The sequence below is a fragment of the Abramis brama genome (assembly GCF_963993115.1).
Source record: "Abramis brama genome assembly, chromosome: 23".
NCBI lineage: Eukaryota > Metazoa > Chordata > Actinopteri > Cypriniformes > Leuciscidae > Abramis > Abramis brama.
The window spans coordinates 30,996,163-31,018,290 of record NC_139985.1 but is presented as its reverse complement, the minus strand read 5'-3'; the positions used below and the strand labels follow the sequence as shown (position 1 = coordinate 31,018,290).

At 40.1% G+C, this 22,128-nt stretch overlaps 1 protein-coding gene across 11 annotated transcripts in view; it reads left to right on the top strand.

Annotated features, from left to right (window-relative positions):
• Positions 1-22,128, top strand: part of atp2b2 (ATPase plasma membrane Ca2+ transporting 2) — a 184,025-nt gene that overhangs the window by 102,750 nt on the left and 59,147 nt on the right. For all 11 annotated transcript variants that reach the window (XM_084100829.1, XM_084100830.1, XM_084100831.1 and 8 more), the window contains exons 3-4: positions 10,539-10,736; positions 18,543-18,800. In XM_084100829.1, the coding sequence (XP_083956955.1) occupies positions 10,539-10,736; positions 18,543-18,800 (456 nt within the window). The remainder of the gene's footprint in view (positions 1-10,538; positions 10,737-18,542; positions 18,801-22,128) is intronic.

Here is a 22,128-nt window from a genome sequence, read left to right as displayed (position 1 = left end):
CGTAAGTTAATAACTCATGATCTTTACAACGGAAGTAAATCAATCAAAACTAACTTTATCTGGACAATAACTTTATTCTAGATCTGCTATAAAGCCAAACGATCTCTGTTACTGTAATCTCCTATTATCACTGTAAAGCTGCTTTGAAACAATCTATAATGTTAAAAGCGCTATATATAAATGAAGATTACTGAATTGACTTGACTTTAAAAAAGTTTCAGAACTCAAAACTTTCTTGTTAGTCTAAAAACAGTTTATATTGAAGCCAATCTCACAAAACGACAGGTTGTGGAATGTGTCACTTTATTACGTAATAGTGTAGCGAAACATCAGACGATTAATAACTTCCACATGTGATACTTATGCATATTTCATATGCAAAGATGTCAGCCAATCACAGCAGTGGGCGTTTCCACTGAAGTCTCACAGCCAATCACAGCAGTGGGCGTTTCCACTGAAGTCTCACAGCCAATCACAGCAGTGGGCGTTTACAGTCTCACAGAGACACGCCCCTTCAAACAGAGCATTCAAACCAAAGGGCTAAAATCAGGGTAGGAAAAATGCCTTTTATTTATAATTTATGATGTAAAAATCATACTAACATTTTAAGTGCACCCCTTGAAACATTATAAAACAATAAAACAATGCAGTTCATGACCCCTTTAAAGTATACAGGGCATACGTATGCAAATGTATTTGCCCGTGTGACGTCACAGATCTGCGATATCAAAACCAGCCGTTTTTGGAGCTCGATTAAAATAATGCTTTGTTTATGATAAGGAGGATGTTTTAATCTATTAAACTAGGATGTTTAAATGCAAATGCAAAGACCTCTTATATGTCTCTCATATCTCTTATCAGATATATATATATACACCATTAGAAGAACAGTTTTAGTAAGTTTCAGTTCATTTGTCACTAGCAACATGGAAATTCAGTTTTTCATGCATACTTTTCCCAGCATACATAGAGATAGAGTAGTAACAAATCCAGAACTAATCTTTTTCTGCTTCATGACACCTTTATATTTATTAATTTAGCATTTTTCATTTTTCTTTTTTTTTTTTTTCTAGCAGACTACTTGTCTATTCCTCAAAGCCTTTATTATTTAATACGTTAAACATGGCATTTACCCTTTCATTTGCTGTATTGATTGATCTTTTACTTCACTTGCTGGTACTGTAGTCCCAGAGCGAGCGCAGTGACGTACAGATGTGCAGAAATCCAGATGTTCGTCTCTCTCGCCTCCATGTGCTCCAGTGCTTTATGTGTAGGGTTTCCATGGCGATCTATTTATAACCACAGCGAAACAGCTAGGCATTAAAATATGCAATATTGTTGGTCCTCTCTCTCTCTCTCTCTCTCTCTCTCTCTCACGCTCTTTTAAAAGGGTAATTTTTTAATATCATCTCAACCGCATAAGCGTATGCAAATATGTCTCCTGAAAGTGTAAAAATTGCAGCTGCATGCTGTATAAATAGCAAAGATAAGATTGTCTTGGAGTGAGCTAATGTTCACTGAAAGTGCACAAATCAATCTTTCATCACTTATTCCTGCTCTCGGTCTATATCTGTCCTAAATACACGGCGCTTCGTGCTGAGTGTGTGCGTGTCCTGCTTTTAGACCCTAATTAATACGATATTCATTCAGTGGTCTCATAAGTCCCGAGAGCATGTCGATTCACACTTGTTCAGTGAGTAATGAGGTCAGCTCCACTTCTAGCGCTCGCTTCATTCCTTCATTCCTTCATTCCCTTCATCTAAAAGCTGATTTCATCATTTGGTGAAACACTGTAAGCTCATCACTGCTGACACACTCATCTGTGTGCTTTATAACACACACTCTTTACATTTAGAGGCCATTGATCATCCGTTTGTAGATCATGAACAACTCGGGACGAGGACAAAAACCCCTGGCTGTCACTCTTTTAGACTTGCTTATATGTGATTTTGGAGTGTATATTGTTTATCTCGTAGCCTATATTGTATTTTGAATATTGTATGTTTGCAGAATGTTTAGTTTATGGCTGTTTTCGATGTTTTTCTCTCTCTTGTTATTTATGCATTTACTTTTTACCTTTACATTGTATCATTTTCGCTTTGAGAAGTAACATTTAAAGGCGCCATATAAAATAAAGTTTATTATTATTAGTAGTAGTAGTTTGACACGTACTACATTCCAGTCTATACTGAAGTTGTCTTTTGTTATTCTGTGAATTTCTTCCTCTCCCTTGTGAAATAATAGTACACTTTAGCATATACTTTAAAAAGAGAATATAAAAATAAAGAGAAATATACAAATATAAGAGAAAAATAAAAAGAATATACTTCAGTGAATGTAATGTTTATGGACACTTCATTGCACATTATTTACCAATTAAATATAGAAACAAAAAAAATCCTGCACACTATCCTAACTTGCATAAAGTATCACAATGTAATCAGAAATGTTTAAAAATGTAAATGAAAATGTATTATATATTTTTATGTATTAAATAATATATTTATATTACATGCAAGTAGTTGAACTACTTGATTTTTTTGACCCATGGTGCTCTTCAGTCATTTTTGACCGAAAAATGTGTGTTTCAAAGCATTCAAGATTTAGCATGTGCTTCAGTTGTGCATGTGTGTGTTGCTCTGATGTGCTTCAGTTGTGCATGTGTGTGTTGCTCTGATGTGCTTCAGTTGTGCATGTGTGTGTTGCTCTGGTGTGCTTCAGTTGTGCATGTGTGTGTTGCTCTGATGTGCTTCAGTTGTGCATGTGTGTGTTGCTCTGGTGTGCTTCAGTTGTGCATGTGTGTCTGATGTGCTTCAGTTGTGCATGTGTGTGTTGCTCTGATGTGCTTCAGTTGTGCATGTGTGTGTTGCTCTGATGTGCTTCAGTTGTGCATGTGTGTGTTGCTCTGGTGTGCTTCAGTTGTGCATGTGTGTGTTGCTCTGATGTGCTTCAGTTGTGCATGTGTGTGTTGCTCTGGTACTGCTGATACACACCCTGTTTTTACACCATAACACCATGTTTTTTGCCACATATCAAGATAAGCTTTAAATAGAGCCATAAATGCTGAACACGATTGACAGACGTTGATGCTGTTATATGTTCACAGGCTAATAACAGTAGGCTCTGAAATGCACGAGGCCTTTATGAATCCATATTTGTGTCGCACATGCAAGAGTGCAGTGATTTATTTTCTTGATATGTTTCATCCGTTTGCTGACACCTGCTAATGACTGTGTTTATGATTCACAGTCTAAACCACATGAAACATATTTATATCTCCCCATGCTGTCTTCCTGTTCCCTTTAATAAACCTTTACGCCACGTGATGAAGAGCGTGATCTGGTGTGATCTGAACTCTGGCTTTCTGAAGTCGCTCATACACACACAGATCAGATCAGCGGTGTGTGTGTGTGTCGATCGCTCGCGTTCACGGGCAGCGTCTGATGATGAAAGCAACGCTGAGACCCACGTTTGATTGATCCTCCACACACAAACACACACACACACACACACACACACACACACACACACAGGTTTGTTTTGCTATACTTGTGAGACACGATCACAAACTCATCAGTTTTTGGTCACTAAACAGAAGTAATTGGCTAATATCTTAGACGCTCGCATTCACGCTTACTTTATAAGATATTTTTATTGTATATATATTTATGAAAATACATTGAGATCGCTTAACATAGTGATTACTATCAGGAAATGAGGAGACTTTCAACCAGCATAACAAAAAAAAAAATCTGTAGAGAATCACCTATTGCACCTTTATGGGCCTATTTTAACGATCTGAAGCGCAAGTAACTTTGTGGGCGGATCTCGGCGCTGTTGCTATTATACCGGCGGGATAAATGACTCTTGCGCCCGACGCAAATCTAAAATGTGTTGGTCTGAAGTAGCTTCATTACTCATAGGTGTGGTTATATAAACCAATCAGAAATAAACCAATCAGAGCGTCATCTCACATTCCCTTTAAGAGCAGGCGCGCTTGTTCCATGGCGGATTGCTATTATAACGGCGGATATGCCAGGAGCGGTTCACAGCCGAGGAGACCGACGTTCTCGTCAGGGCCGTAAAACACAGAGAAGTGACACTGGGGATGGAGAAACACACCCAGATTAGCTTCGGTTAAACAGGCGTATAATAATTTGGGTAAATGTGTAAGCTAGATTTATGCCTATTTTTTCACATCTTCATGGACACCACAATGATTTCCCTCGTGTGGTAATATTTTTTTCCTTGTAATAATGTTTGCAAAATGTGAACTGTGTCTGTGTAGATGAGAGAAGTGTGTGTGTGTGTTGTGCACACGCTACATTATGGCCAAGCATGCGCCCTTAAAACAGCATCTGAATAACGCGCCGCTGACTTTAGACGAGGTTTCTCCTGGTCTGTGGCGGAATTGTTTTCTGAAACTGCAAAATAGCACCAGGGAACGTTTGCGCCGGAACACGCCTCCTCTTTCGCTGAACCGCCCCCGGGAGCGCAAGTTCATTCCCTAATTTACCGACGTGCGTCTGTGGAGGGAAAAGTCCGCTGTGCGTCGGGCGCAAAATAGGAATGAAACATGCGTCGGTGGACAAAGTCAATTGCGCTGGGTGAAAGATAGGGCCCATAATACTTTTCTTTCAAAATTCATCAAAAGTGACACTACAGTTATAGCCAGTGTTGGCCGTGACGCTTTACAACTGTTTCATTAACAGATTACTTTTTCAAGCGGTTAGTAGAGTAATGCATTACTTTTAAATTTACAACAAAATATCTGAGTTACTTTTTCAAATAAGTGACTTTGTTTTCCCATGTCAAGTCAAGTCAAATCACCTTCATTTATATAGCTCTTTTAACAATATAGATTGTTTCAAAGCAGCTTTACAGTGATAATAGGAAATGTACTGTATGTTTGTACTGTATATAACCAGTTCTTTTATTTCTTTTTTGCTATTTGCATGTAGCTTGGCAAACTTTAGTTTAAGAGCATTGGTCACCGTTGTGTTTCTGTGCTGATGTGCAGGAGAAATGATACACACGTGTGTGTCCTGCACGGTTGATCTTCATTACAGCAGCGCTCATACTGACTGAAAAGTGCTAATGGAAACAAGCTTTCACAGAGACACAACAGCAGCTGGCGAATCCAGATCAGCACAGCTGGTCCACAAACCGGCTGAATCTCAGAAAACAAGGCTTGTCCCGATCACATCTGCCCAGCGTTCGGCTCTGTACACACTCCAGGAGTCACGGCATGTGTCGATAAACCGAGCGGAGAATAGAGCAATCTCTCTGTCCAGTGTGCCTCATTATCATCGCCATCTTAAAGGGATAGTTCACCCAAAAATGAAAATTAGCCCCTGATTTACTCGCCCTAAAGCCATTCTAGGTGTATATGACATTCTTCTTTCAGACAAATACAATGTTATATTAAAAAATGTCCTGGCTCTTCCAAGCTTTATAATGGCAGTGAATGGCTGTTTCTGTTTTGAAGTCTATAAAAGTGCATCTGTCCATCATAAAAGTGCATCTGTCCATCATAAAAGTGCATCTATCCCTCATAAAAGTGCATCTGTCCATCATAAAAGTGCGTCTATCCATCATAAAAGTGCATCTGTCCATCATAAAAGTGCGTCTATCCATCATAAAAGTGCATCTGTCCATCATAAAAGTGCATCTATCCATAATAAAAGTGCATCTGTCCATCATAAAAGTGCATCTATCCATAATAAAAGTGCGTCTATCCATCATAAAAGTACATCTGTCCATCATAAAAGTGCATCTATCCATCATAAAAGTGCATCTGTCCATCATAAAAGCGCATCTGTCCATCATAAAAGTGCATCTGTCCTCTATCCATGATAAAAGTGCATCTGTCCATCATAAAAGTGCATCTGTCCATCATAAAAGTGCGTCTGTCCATCATAAAAGTGCATCTATCCATCATAAAAGTGCATCTGTCCATGATAAAAGTGTGTCTATCCATCATAAAAGTGCATCTGTCCATCATAAAAGTGTCTATCCATCATAAAAGTGCATCTGTCCATCATAAAAGTGCATCTATCCATCATAAAAGTGCATCTGTCCATCATAAAAGCGCATCTGTCCATCATAAAAGTGCATCTATCCTTGATAAAAAACATAATTGTGACTTTTTTTCTTGCAATTTCGAGAAGATTTTCTTCGCAGTCTCACAATTTGGACTTTATATCACGCAATTCTTTTACCTTTTTTATTTTTTATTCTGTGGCAGAAACAAGCTTCCGTAGTTTTCTCTGTGAGTATATGTTAAAATGTAATGTACTGTGATCAAAGCTGAATTTTCAGCATCATTACTCCAGTCTTCAGTGTCACATGATCCTTCAGAAATCACTCTAATATGATGATCAAGAAACATTTATGATTATTATCAGTGTTGAAAACAGTTGTGCTGCTTTATAGTTTTGTGGAAAAAGTCTCCCAAGAAACGCATGTATTCAGGTTTAGATGAACAGATCCCAGTCCAGTATCCAGGGCTTCCATCATTTCACAGATTAGTTGACTAGTGTGTTTTAGTAGTGCAGATCTGTAACTCTCAGTGTGATGTGTGTGAGTGCAGAAAGGCTTTATGTAAGTGTGTCGAACAGCCTGTGTGTGAGTCAGCTGGGTAATTGGAGACTGTGGGTGACATGAGGGCCCAATCTTACTCCGAGAGATGGATTGCTCATTTTCCATTCGTGGGCACGGGATATAAAGCCTTTTTTCTGCTGGAGCGAAGAGAACTGATCCTGGGGACTGAGAAGCGTCTCGATATTCACACTCATCTCAAACGCCGCTGGTCGGGAGGCGTCTACATCGGCACTCGCTTCCACACGGAAAAAAACAATACCTTGGACTAACTTTAGAAAAATGAGTGTCTATTTACACCACTGTGCAAATATCACGCTTTGATGGCCAACCCGGGCACACTGTCTCTATAGCACGCATTGTGTTTATCATGCAATTTATACACGGAAATGAGTTTTTACGTGCATATGATACGCATGGGTAGGTTTAGTAGTGGTGTGGGCTACGTATGTATTATACGCTTGGGTAGGATTAGTGGTGTATTACACGCAATAAAGTGTGTATTACCATGCGCGCAAAAACTGTGTATCATTTGCATGTAAAAACTCATTTTCGCATATAAATTGCACGATAAACACAATGCGTTCTATAGAGACGTATTTGCATGAGATCAGGCTGTGATGGCAGAGGCTGTTTACACTAACTCCGCCCACTGGCGTCTGATTGGCCAGACAAAATTGCAGAAGATGCATAATTGTCATCAGTGGAAAGGCGCGTGACAGAAAGTTTTGATGCAATTTGAATCCTTCTTTTTGCCGAACTCGCTCTACTTCCTTTTCCCATCACATCACATCAGATCAGATCAGATCGGAAAGGCATTTATTAAAAAAAAAGTGAAATAAAAGTGGAAATAAAAAGTCTAATGTGTGTTTAATAATAAAGTGTTTAGCGGTTATTAGGGGTAGCTGTAGGGAGAGCTTTATTGTTGTCCATTTAATAATTTCAATCTATTTTTAATCTATTTTATTATTGCATGCCGTTTAATGTACAACAACACTGAGGAGCAAATATTATCCGCCACTATTTATAAGTATAAATAGCATCTAACGGCTATTTGCAATTATTGCAAAAAATAAATAAAAAATGCTTCTTTTATATAGTGTAAATAGAATCTATTGCTATGTTCACTTTGTACAAATAGCCGCTGCCTTAAAAAAAAAATACTCTAATTATGTTTTTGCCAAAGTCATTAGTTTTTCTCGAATTGTAGTTATACAAATTATGGTTTAGTTCAAACTGGAGCGCTGCACTCCTGCGGGACGATATCTGATGGGCGAGTAAGCTGCATAACTGCTGATCTAGGATCAGTTTTCTCCGTAATAAAAGCATATTGGCGAAACAGATTTAGCGATCCAGTGCGTATCTGTGTTTGCGCAGAGCGTCAGAGGTTTCTATTTACAACGTGGTTTTGCAGGGTTGAGCAGTGTATCCAATCAGAGACACTTCTGTTGATCTCTTGAATGCAATGGCCAATCAGAGGTGTTTCTGTACACTCGCAAATCCCAACAAATGAAGTGTTGACATGATGTAAAGACATGATTCATTGTGCAGTGTCGACCGCTTCATTGATTACAACAGAACTTTGTGAGATCGCGATTAACTAAAATGAGTGACAGCTTTTTTTGTCATCAGAAAAGAACTTTCTGTCATAAACACATGCAGTAGCTTATGCTTGCTTTTCTGTTCATATAAACAGTGGTTTGTGAATGTAGCCGCTTTAATAACACATCATTTATCGGGAGAGTTTATGCTTAGGTTGTGGCTATAGGCGACACATTCATTTACATGGAAATTTCATAGACTTACTGAAACAAATCGATGCATACGTTTACCTGTGGGCTTTTGCAGGGCGAGTGAAGCAAAACATGAACGTTGTGGGTGGGAGTGGGAAAAGGAAACATATATTTCTTTCGGGAATGGGTGGGAGTCGGAAAGAATTCCCGCGCAGATCTCTAATTTATCCCTCCTCGAACCACTGTTGGTAAATTGACTGGGAGTCAACCCAAAAGCCTTGTTGTTTCAGAGACACTCTGACCCAGTCTTCTCGCCAGAACTCTTTGTTCCATGTCAAAGTGGTTCAGATCTTTATTCCTGGCCGTTTGTCCCGCATCCAACTTGTGGATTTAGATAACTGATTGTTTGCTGACCATCTAATATACCCAGACCTTAATTTGAGGTTCTGTTTGGAGATGATCAGCAATATTCTCCTCACCTGTGACTGCTCATAATGTTTTGGCTCATCAGTGTATATGGCTTGTTATAACTTCACCTTAAACATATAATATAATAACATGCTATAGGGCCCTATTTTAATGATCTAAGCGCATGGTCTAAAGCGCACGGTGCAAGTTCACTCACTGCCTGTCCGAATCCACTTTTGCTAGTTTAACGACGGGAAAAATGGTCGGCGGTCCCGGCGCTGGTCTAAAAGGGTCGTCCCTATTCTCTTCATGGGTAATGGGTGTGTTTTGGGATTTACGTGCGTTAAACCAATCAGAGTCTCATCTCCCATTCCCTTTAAATGCCAGTTGTGCTCGTGCTTGTTTCTTTTTTTTCATGACGGAATTTGATAGTGGAAAGGCCGAACGCGTCTCCAGAGCGCAAACGGATCTGCTCGTGTGCAAGGTAAAAGTGCGCAAGCAGAACATCTACGGGACAAGCCGGATTCACCATATCTTTATGCACAATAATAATATTTTACATTGTAATCCTTTTATTTTAAATATTTGGCATGTTTGTGTGCTGCTGTGCGTCCCTGTGTGTGTAATAAGCAGAGTGTGTGTGTAATAAGCAGAGTGTGTGTGTAATAAGCAGAGTGTGTGTGTAATAAGCAGAGTGTACACGCGTTGTGGACCCGTCTATAGGCTCACATTACTAACACACTCTTTAAATGACAAAAAACAATATTGCACCATTGACTTTAGACCAGGTTTCAGTTGGTCAATGGCTCAGTCTATTATAGTTCCTCAAAACTATAGCGCCAGAACACACACACTCGTTCTCAGACCAGCAGCCCATGGGTGAACAAACGGGCGCAAATGCATTCGCTATTTAAACAACGTGACGCAGGACGTGAAAATGAAAACTGCGTCGGGCTGAAACTAGCAAAACACAAGAACACACTTGCGTCACGCTTGGCGCTGCATTGCGCCGGTGTAAGATAAAATTGAATAAAACCCATAATATTTCTGCACATCAACACTCTGAGGTTCAATTGTTTCTTTTCTTTTTTTCTATGGGGAGTTTTAGACGAACAGAAAAGAAAACAGGTTTACACCATGCTTTACAATTAGACCAATGTGAAAAGCTACTTTAAATATCTGGCACTGTCAGTTCATTGCAGAGACAGTTAGATATATTATAAATATATTTACACAGTAAGTCGGCTGTTTCACACTATAAAGAGACTATAAGTGTACGATGTGTTTGTTTCTAATGAAAATGTGATTTAGTCAGAATCAGTTGAAGAAAATGTTTATTGGATTGTGTAGTGAGCTCATTTCATTTATTACGCATGTTCTTCAAATATGTTTCTGGATTGTTTGTATACCCTAGTTTGGTTAACCATGTGATCCATGTAATCATGTGACTCCTGCACTGGGCATTGAGAAAGTTCACATGTGACCAAAACGTTTGCCACTTTTTCATTAAAGCAGTGTTTTTATCTTGCATTGAACGAGTGAGCTGGCTTTTTTGAGTGTGTTTGCCTAGTCAGAATCAATGGACCATCAATAGAGAGAAATGCATCTCATTCACACTGAAAACTGGGAATGTCAAACTGGCTGTATATGAAGCAACACAATCGCTCAAGTTGCTGACAATGAAAAAAAAAAAACACTGTGAAATGAAAATTTTAAATCCGACTTTATTATTTTTTTCCAGAGTGTATTATGTCTTTTGAGTGGAGTTGTAACGTTTGTCTTTGTGTTTCCTTACAGGTCTGACTGGAGATGCCACAGATCTAGATAAAAGAAAAGAAGTCTTCGGGCAAAATCTTATACCTCCAAAGAAGCCAAAAACTTTTTTACAGTTAGTGTGGGAAGCGTTACAAGACGTGACCCTCATCATCCTCGAAATCGCAGCCATGATCTCTCTGGGTCTGTCGTTCTATCAGCCGCCTGGAGAGGGCAGCGAGTGTGAGTATAATTACACGTGTTCCTCGTATTGTACAGCGAATCATAAAGGGAACCGAGGCGCTGGTTATTGTTAAAGACAATTTATCGCCAATTTACCCTGGTTTAAAGGAAAGTTCATCCATGTCGTTCCAAACCTCTCTCTTTGTTCTGTTGAACACAAAAGAAGATATTCTAAAAAAAAAACCCACATCATATCATCAAAAAATGTAGAAATATTCTTTAAAATATATAAAAGAAAAAGAAAAAATATACATATATATTTAAAAAATCATACAGGTTTGGAACGACCTGAGAGGGAGCAAATTATGACATCATTTTTATTTTGACTAAACTGTCACCTTAATGTTAAGATTAGTTAATATGAACAAATATTGTGTTTTATTCACTGTTAAACAGTTTCTCCTATGCTTTGATGTGGACATATCAAACACTGGCATTTACTGTCATCTGCACAGGTCAACTGATGTCAGAAGGATTACATCACTGTTATACTCACAGACATTACATACAATCCAAACCTCGTGGTTTGCACTCACATACTCCACAACTTCACTCTGTAAGACATTTTTACAGTGACTTTTAAGCAACTGATGTCAAGGTGGTTTTTAGTGGATGTCAGTTTCCAAACATTCCCTCTGGACACAAAATCTGGTGCTCATTGTGTCTTATTCTGCCTAATAACCAGGATAAGAGCATGTAAAGTATCCATCCGCTGTTAGTCTGGTTCTGGCGTGCTGTTTAGAAGCAGTTCATGAAAATATCCATCCATCCATCCATCTTCTACCGCTTATCTGGGGCCGGGTCGCGGGGGCAGCAGTCTAAGCAGGGATGCCCAGACGTCCCTCTCCCTAGACACTTCCTCCAGCTCTTCCGGGGGGACACCGAGGCGTTCCCAGGCCAGCCGGGAGACATAGTCTCTCCAGCGTGTCCTAGGTCTTCCCCGGGGTCTCCTCCCGGTGGGACATGCCCGGAACACCTTCCCGGGAAGGCGTCCAGGAGGCATCCGGAAAAGATGCCCGAGCCACCTCAACTGACCCCTCTCGATGTGGAGGAGCAGCGGCTCTACTCTGAGCTCCTCCCGAGTGACCGAGCTTCTCACCCTATCTCTAAGGGATCGCCCAGCCACCCTGCGGAGAAAGCTCATTTCGGCCGCTTGTATCCGGGATCTTGTCCTTTCGGTCATGACCCACAGCTCATGACCATAGGTGAGAGTAGGAACGTAGATTGACTGGTAAATCGAGAGCTTCGCCTTGCGGCTCAGCTCCTTCTTCACCACGACAGACCGGTACAGGGACCGCATTACTGCAGAAGCTGCACCGATCCGCCTGTCAATCTCCCGTTCCATCCTTCCCTCACTCGTGAACAAGACCCCAAGATACTTGAACTCCTCCACTTGAGGCAGGAGCTCTCCACCAACCTGAAGCGGGCAAACCACCCTTTTCCGACTGAGAACCATGGCCTCGGACTTGGAGGTGCTGATTTTCATCCCAGCCGCTTCACACTCGGCTGCAAACCGTCCCAGTGCATGCTGGAGGTCCTGGTCTGATGAGGCCAACACGACAACATCATCCGCAAAGAGCAGAGATGAAATCGTGTGGTCCCCAAACCCGACCCCCTCCGGCCCCTGGCTGCGCCTAGAAATTCTGTCCATAAAAATTATGAACAGAACCGGCGACAAAGGGCAGCCCTGCCGGAGTCCAACACGCACCGGGAACAAGTCTGACTTACTGCTGGCAATACGAACCAAGCTCCTGCTCCGGTCGTACAGGGACCGGATAGCCCTTAGCAAAGGGCCCCGGACCCCATACTCCCGGAGCACCCTCCACAGGCCGCCGCGAGGGACACAGTCGAATGCCTTCTCCAAATCCACAAAGCACATGTAGATTGGTTGGGCAAACTCCCATGAGCCCTCCAGCACCCTGTAGAGGGTATAGAGCTGGTCCAGTGTTCCACGACCGGGACGAAAACCACACTGTTCCTCCTGAATCCGAGGATTTTTTTTTCTTTTTTTTTAATTTTTTTTTTTTTCTTTTCTACTATCGGCCGGATTCTCCTCTCCAGTACCCTGGCATAGACTTTCCCAGGGAGGCTGAGAAGTGTGATCCCCCTATAGTTGGAGCACACCCTCCGATCCCCCTTCTTGAAAAGAGGGACCACCACCCCGGTCTGCCAGTCCAAAGGTACTGTCCCCAACCGCCACGCGATGTTGCAGAGGCGTGTCAGCCAAGACAGCCCCACAACATCCAGAGACTTGAGGTACTCAGGGCGGATCTCATCCACCCCCGGTGCCTTGCCACCGAGGAGTTTCTTGACTACCTCGGTGACTTCAGCTTGGGTGATGGACGAGTCCGCCTCCGAGCCCTCAGCCTCTGCTTCCTCAATGGAAGACGTGACGGCGGGATTGAGGAGATCCTCGAAGTATTCCTTCCACCGTCCGATGATATCCCCAGTCGAGGTCAACAGCTGCCCACCTCCACTGTAAACAGCGTTGGTAGGGCACTGCTTCCCCCTCCTGAGACGCCGGACGGTTTGCCAGAATCTCTTCGAGGCCGACCGATAGTCCTTCTCCATGGCCTCACCGAACTCCTCCCAGGCCCGAGTTTTTGCCTCCACAACCACCCGGGCTGCAGTCCGCTTGGCCCGTCGGTACCCATCAGCTGCCTCAGGAGTCCCACAAGCCAGCCAGGCCCGATAGGACTCCTTCTTCAGCTTGACGGCATCCCTTACTTCCGGTGTCCACCACCGGGTTCGGGGATTGCCGCCTCGACAGGCACCGGAGACCTTACGGCCACAGCTCTGAGTGGCTGCGTTGACAATGGAGGTGGAGAACATGGTCCACTCGGACTCAATATCTCCAGACTCCCTCGGGATCTGGTCGAAGCTCTGCCGGAGGTGGGAGTTGAAGATCTCTCTGACAGGAGATTCGGCCAAACGTTCCCAACAGACCCTCACAGTACGTTTGGGTCTGCCGAGTCTGTCCAGCTTCCTCCCCCGCCATCGGATCCAACTCACCACCAGGTGGTGATCAGTTGACAGCTCCGCCCCTCTCTTCGCCCGAGTGTCCAAGACATACGGCCGGAGGTCGGATGAAACGACCACAAAGTCGATCATCGACCTCCGGCCTAGGGTGTCCTGGTGCCATGTGCACTGATGGACACCCTTATGCTTGAACATGGTGTTCGTTATGGACAAGCTGTAACTAGCACAGAAGTCCAATAACAGAACACCACTCGGGTTCAGATCAGGGGGGCCGTATTTCATGAAAATATATATTTTATATTATATTATATATATATATATATATATATATATATATATATATATATATATATATATATATATATATATATATATATATATATATATATATATATATATATATATATAAATATAGAGCAACTATCAACATTTACACAAAAAATACTGACTGTTTTCATTTTCAATACTTTCTGTCTTGAGGTTTTGATTGTTTGTGCAATCAATCTTTCCAATTAATGACTTTTTGCATATATATTTTGCATGCAGGGACATTCAGTCATTCGTAAGTGTGGCTAAAGCGCAAGGGCGTAGATTTGGTTTGAACATTGGGGGGGGGTTGAAGTTTAAAGTTTAAAATAGCTTGGCTACTGCAATGCTGCATTATATTTCTTTAGTGGGGGGGGTCATGTGACATATTGCTGTTTTTGAAGTAATTAAACTCACAGCTTCACTTTTAGTAGAGAGATGCTGAACAGATGCAGGTAATTCACACACGCATCTCTCTCTCTCTCTTTCTCACTCTCTCTCTCACACACTCTCTCACACACACACTCTCTCTCTCTCTCTTTCTCACTCTCTCTCTCTCTCACACTCTCTCACACACACACTCTCTCTCTCTCTCTCTCTCTCTCTTTCTCACACACACACACACACGCATCTCTCTCTCTCTTTCTCTCTCTCTCTCTTTCTCTCACACACACACACACGCATCTCTCTCTCTCTCTCTCTCTCTCTCTCTCTTTCTCACTCTCTCTCTCTCTCTCACACACACACACACACACACACACTCTCTCTCTCTCACTCTCTCTCTCTCTCTCTCTCTCTCTCTCTCACTCTCTTTAGATAATTAATTCAAATAAATGCTATAATTCATTCATTCAGATAAATGCCCCGCACTACTTTATCTCCGTGTCTGATTTAAAGCGGACAGAATGCTAGATCTAGCGGGCCGTAACTTCACCCTTCCAGTCATCAGTGTGGGCGAACGACCACGGTTCTGTACAAGTGAGATAATCCTCGGCTAGCGGTGCATGAAACCATTTGAATGCACTTCGCTTCACTTCAGCCAGTCTTGCATTACAATAGTGTAAATCACAGCTAGCCGTGGATGATCTCCTGCATATCGATCACAGAATGAAATATCCAAACATGTTTTCTTCACTTGACTTTGAGAAAGTCCATCAGCAGTCAGTGTTTGTCTCCGAGTAAAGCGAGCATGACTCTGCATTCAGAGAGCGAAGAGTTAATGAAGTGTGCGCTGGAAGAATAACCTTTAGGTGAAGGCCATACATCAAACCAGTGGCCCATAAAATGTGCAATGAAGACAAAGCCATTAAAGCAGCATAAAGAAGCTACAAGAATGCTGAGCAAGTATTATCAATCACGATAATGCTCAAAGAATTCAATTACTCCAGGAATGGAAAATGATCTTTTATTCCAATGCGTTCAGAGTGTCTAGATCTGAGCGAAGAAGAGCATGCTAACTCTTGCAGAGACTCATCATGTGCATGCGCTGTCAAGATGTTTTAGCTGGTATTATGATCCGATTCTGTGATTATATGAATCTATCTGGCACAATATCATGAAACTTAATACATTCATATGCAAGGATCTGCTTTGTCCAACATGCATCACAGCAGAATGCTATTTTGTTGTATTTTATGTCATATTGAATCTGCAGGGTTAAATGAGCTGAGATAATAATCAGACATAAACATAAAATATGTTTCCTCATATGTGCAGTAATACCGGAAGACACACTTCATTCTAGTGAATCACTTTGTTCATTTCAATGAACTGATTCAAAACATGTCTTCTTCATGCACAACAGAAGTTTGATGTTTTAGTCCAGTTAATGTACCAGTAAAGTTCTTCGTGAATAGCAAATAATATTATGGAGTTTTATATATTTAGAATGAAATTGCTCCCTTAAGAAATGTAATGCAGTTAACTAAAGGTCTGTAGCTTCATTACTTTCTGGCTTCCCACAATACGTTAATATGCATATTCCACACTTTCCAACAGTGTGTAAGCAGAGAAAAGCGTGTGCAGACGATGAACCCTCAGCTCGGCTCCACTGTTCTGGTTTTAATGGAGACTGGCGCTGTGTGTGTAAGAGAGATGGATCTCTCCGTGTGTCCAGACATCCCTGACGTTCACAGAAGATAAGCACAGATCGATACCGGGAGAATCTCACCGAGAACTGAACATCTGAGGCCTGAGATACACGTGAAGCTCATTAATGCTCACACTGCGTCAGTCACTCCTCAGCCTGAGGAAGCCAGTGTAAAAAAGGAAGTCCATAAGACCAAAAAAATGTAAAATATGTCTACTTTTGTGTACCATGAGAAAACACAGCAAACAAGTGGATGTATTGTGTTTTTTTCTCTGCTAAACTATTTCTTTACGCTTAGTCGACAGGATTAATGATAATGTTTTTTAAGACAAATATTTTTCTTATATATTCTTATAAATCAAGATGCATTTACTGGAGAAACAAAATGACTAGGGGTGAAACAATATATCATGCCACAATATATCGCAATACAAAAATGCAACAATATTTATTATGGATAGTTCACACAGTTTTAGTGTCAGTACTATTAAACTACTGTATATAATGTTGAATATAATGTATAATAATGAAATGTGGGAATATGTGTGTGTCCTGATAATGCCAAATGTCTTGTTAGCAGTAAAAGTGTCCTACATTATTATAAATATATCTAGTCAGTGACAGTGAAAGCATATTCATCTACAATAATCCTGTATTTTCAGCTTCAGAATCATGTTGCTTCTCCAGTAAATGTATCTCGAGTGAAGAATGTTTAGATATTTGTCCTGGAAAACAGGAAGAACAACATTGTTTGAAGTGAAAATACTAGCTCAAATGACAGCTTAAGCCGGAAAATCAGAAACGGTTCAAATGCAAAACTGCACATTTGTCCAAATTTGACAAAATTTGCATAAAATCAGCAAGCGTGAGAAAGCGTCTCCTGCAGAACGGGCCGTTTCGGTGGAGTGTGTTGAGGAGAGTGTTGCAGCACCAGTGTGTCACGAGCTGTTATCTAACACTTCAGCACCGCGGACAGCTCCACACACACACACACACACACACACACGCTCTACACACAGAATGAAGAGGTTTCACTGCAGAGGAGCCGAATCAAATGAAGGATCTGGAGCCGAGGAGGGTCCGCGCTGCAGAGCCTAAAAATAGACCTGATCTGAGATCAGCCGACACTGGATCTGCCGAATAATCATCAGCATTTAAAGGGACAGTTCGCAGAATTCATTGAAATTCTGTCATCAATTCCACACCATTTTGTTGTTCAAAGATCAGCTCTGTGGAAGACAGAAGCAGAATATCTCCACTTCAGGAAATCTCACATGATCACACTGCAGTTTTGCATGGAAAAGTGCAGCTTTTTGCTGATGTGTTCAGGGTTATTATAGAGCTAAAGCTATTAATAACATGTATGTTCATTGAAATAAAGCTGAAATCAAATGAAATGTAAATGTTAGTCGAAAAACTTTAACTAAATGCAAATTAGAAAATCGCCTTGGCAATAAACTGAAATAAGCTGAAATTGAAGCACTAACATTTTTAACTGGAAAAATAAAATAAAAAATGAACTAAAAACTGCTGAAAACTGAAATAAAAATAAATTAAACACAAATGTAGAAAAAGAAAAAGCTAATAAAATGACAAACGCACTAAAAAAAACAAATAAACCAAATTGATCTTGAAAAGTAAAAATATAAAACTTTAAGCTAATTCAAAATATAAATAAAACTAAAATAACACTGATGCGTTGCATGAGAGAAACAAAAATTCATACAGGTTGGACAGATTTTTCATTTTTGGGTGTATATGATGTAAAATTTGTTTCATTAATCTGATATTAATCTGTTTAGCATTCATTAGTTTATGTTGATATTTGTGTGCATTTCTGATGAGGTGAATATTTTTACATTCTCATAGAAAAGAAAACATAGAAAACATTCTCATAACTTATTTAGGTTGGTGACACACCGAGTCCATGAACTTTTCAATCGAGATATTTATGGATTCAAACGGACATGATTGTTTAATAAGAGCTGCAACTTCTCACCTTTTCTTTTAATCTTTTCACTTTTCACTCTTCTCTCGTTCATATTGAAAACATTCCATGTATTCACAATTAATATGAGCTTATAAGAAAATAATGAATAAGAATTATAAAAGAAAGAGCTAAAGGCTGTTTTTTTAAAATAAAGTTCGCAAGAAGTGGTGTGAGAAGCGACACTCTCCAAAGAAAACTAAAATAAAAAAACATTTGGATTTATACAGTGTGTTTTCAGCAGCGTGTTTAAATGTTAATAATAATAATTCATTTTATTTATGGGCTCCTTTCAAGACACACTGAAGGACACCTTACAAACAATAAAATACATGAACAATGAATATGAAAATGAAAATAAAATAAAAAATACACAAGGCTATGTCTAATCTAAAAGCGGAGTTTTGCGTGGTGATTGACAGCGCTGCTCTTGCTCTCTCTCCAGCGTGCGGGACAGCGGCCGCCGGAGCCGAGGACGAGGGGGAGGCCGAGGCCGGCTGGATCGAGGGAGCTGCGATCTTACTCTCAGTGGTGTGTGTTGTTCTGGTCACGGCCTTCAACGACTGGAGCAAAGAGAAGCAGTTCAGGGGTTTACAGAGCCGCATCGAGCAGGAGCAGAAGTTCCAGGTGGTGCGAGGAGGACAGGTCATACAGCTCCCCGTGTCAGATATCGTCGTTGGAGATATCGCACAAATCAAGTATGGTATGTGTCCCCAAGTTCTTTCTTTTTTAAATACTTATCCCTCTTGTATTTATAACAGGTCCCTGATAAGGCCTTTACATGCAGTCTGTTAGCAATCACATTATTTACTACATGCCACAAGCTGATTGGCCAATTGGCCAGCCAATGAGATTGCTTGCTCAACATTTAAATAGTCAGATTCAGTATTTGATGTAAGATGGTCCCGCAGGGCTAGAAGCCGACCGACAAACATTAATAGTGATGGAAGCCAAAATATTAAATGGCAAGGAGAATAAATTCACTAAATTCTTAGTTCTTTATTCACTAATTCACCAAAGTAATTCACTATTTTGTACATGGGGGTCAAAATGATAATTTTCACCTGAGATTTGGAGCCAAATTCCAGGAGCGTAAAAATGACTTTAGAAAGATGGCAGCATCATTATATTATTTTACACAGAGATTGGTATGTGTATTCGTTAAATCTGTTTACTTTAGTACACTTTGATAAGTGACCCACATTTGGTTTTTCACCACTGAAAATGTGTGCAATTTAACAATTTACTCATGGAGCCGCATTGAGATCCCTATATCTCTGGGATTTAACCATAGAGAGGCTTAAAGTGAAGATACCAAAATAACATTTTAAGAACTAAAACATAGTGAAATATGTTTATTACTTTCCGAGGAACAGACATGTTAAGTAATGTCGCCATTGGTATATAATGCAACAAGTTTTGCTAAAGTCAACAGAATCTACTAACAGACCTTCCTATCTGTGTGTACAAATAATATAATGATGCTGCCATCTTTCTAAAGTTATTTTTACGCTCCTGTAATTTGACTCCAAATCTCGGGTGACAATTGTCATTTTGACAAAATAGTCTACAAAATAGTGGATTACTCAATAAATATTCATCAATGGCATTTAATATTTTGGCTTTCATCACTTTTTATGTGTTTAAATGTTTGAGCCGAGACCCAGTAACATTGTCATATCAATGAACATGATAAAACTCGAGACTGAGATGTCATGATTGAAGTAACAGAGTAGAATATATGCGTGATTCTTCAATTAGAGGAACTTTTCTGTCTTCTAGGGTGGTTTTAAAGAAAAATGAAAGATTGATTCTAGATTATAAAGACATATTAGGGGCATCTTTGATTTTTTTATTTTTATTGTACTAATTACTTGAGTTCAAAGGTTAAATTTGGACCTATTATTTCCCCAATATAATACATTTATTAAAGTGTTACAATCAGCGGGATTTTATTTTGCACTTTGTTATATCGCAAATGATTTGGTATTTGTAAATAGTTGTTATGTACCACACACTCAAAGCAACCGGACATAACAACTATTTGCAAATTCCAAATCATTTGCGAAACACTGTTACGTTTGGTTGCTTTTAGTGTGTTGAACAAATTAATATTTTTTTTTTCTTTCTTACAGTTTATAATGTAATAATAAGTAATAAATAATAAGTTTGACATTTAATATTTTTGAGAACTTGACATTTCCCACAGTGTGACATGCTAAACTCCATCTAAAACTATTTGAAACAGTATTGAGGTCATTCTTTTATAATTATCATTCATGCCACTTTTATGAACACATATTAATTAAGAGACAACAGTGCATGGAATATATGTACTACAATTAATATTTCACACTATAGAACCATTTAAAATGAATTATTGAAGACATAAAGGTAAAGTTATTCTACAATACACGCATTCATATCCTTAAATCTCGATTAAAATAAATCCATGGACGTGTCAATGTATAAATGTATTAACAAAGATGAAATTCAAGATTTGTAATTGAAGATTCACCCATATATAATCTGAAATCTATTAATGAAGTGGAGCGTTATCAAGAGAGCTTTAAAGCATGACCGGACAGCATTGCTGTGCAATGAAGCAAGACTGATCTGTGTCATTAATTTACAGTTTGATTATGAGAGTTGGTCAAGCCGATCACCACTTTATTCTCTGGAGATGTTATCAGACAAGTGCCGTGCTGGTTCTGCGGTGTTGGAGGGGTTCTGGATGTTGTTCCGGATCTCCTGAACGAGTGGGAGGCAGATAATGCATGAGTTGACAGTGATGGAGGGATCCTGTGGGTGAGAGCGTTTGGCAAGCTGGAAAAGGGGCTCCATCTCCTTGACTAGTACAGCGGTGGTTAGCAGTAGCTTACCGTTATTTTTGAACATGTGTGGGAGATGATATGATGCATTGCAAAGATGGAAAATGAAAGCAGAATTATCTCTGAACGAAAACACATTTTTGATATACAAAACAACAGAAGGGCCCAATACCGAACCCTGGGGAACACCTACAATATAGTGTTGCCTATTGTTGCACAACACACTGCTATTCTGACTTAGGGCTGTAAACTCATAATAATTGGAGAGAGATTCTGTTGTGAAATGCTTGACATGTGCCATCTTAGAGGATCAACTTTGGAATTCTTTGGAGACAGCGATATTGATCCAGACTTGTTGTTTGGAGAAACTGAAGGAATTGTTGGAAGGAACACAAAGGCACTAAGAAGAGCTTTTGGAGATTAGATTCTGAAATATGCTCCATTGCTGAGTGGCTGCCTGTGTTCAGTAACAGTTTTATCCCCGTTGTGCTCTTGACCGTTGGATTTATCCAGTTAAGCTGAAGACTTACTTTGAATATCATGTTTTTAAAAAAAAAACATATCGCACCATAATGAGTGTTGAACTTTTAAAGGATTAGTTCACTTCAGAATTAAAATTTCCTGATAATTTACTCTCCCGCACGTAATGCAAGATGTTCATGTGTTTCTTTCTTCAGTGGAAAAGAAATGAAGGTTTTTGAGGAAAACGCTCCAGGATGTTTCTCCATATAGTGTCTTCAATGGGGTCCAACGGGTCGAAGGTCCAGATGTGAGTTTCAGTGCAGCTTCAAAGTCTCGACACGATCCAGCCGAGGAATAAGAGTCTGATCTAGACAAACCATTGGCCATTTTCTAAAAAAATAAACATTTATATACTTTTAACCACAAATGCTGGTCTTGGACTAGCTGTGATGTGACACACATTACGTAATCATGTTGAAAGGTCATGCATGTTCTGGTTAAAAAATTTAGGGTAGGGTGAAAAATTCAACTTCAAAATCGTCCGACATCGTTGTTTCACCTTTTATTTATTTATTTTTTGTAAATGGCGTTTGACTTATTCTTTGCACATTTGCTTTGCAAACACTAGGTCGGTTCTTACGCTTACGTCATGCTTGACCTTTCAACGTGATTACACAATGTGTGTCGCATCACAGCTAGAGCAAGACCAGCATTTGAGGTTAAAAAGTATATAAATGT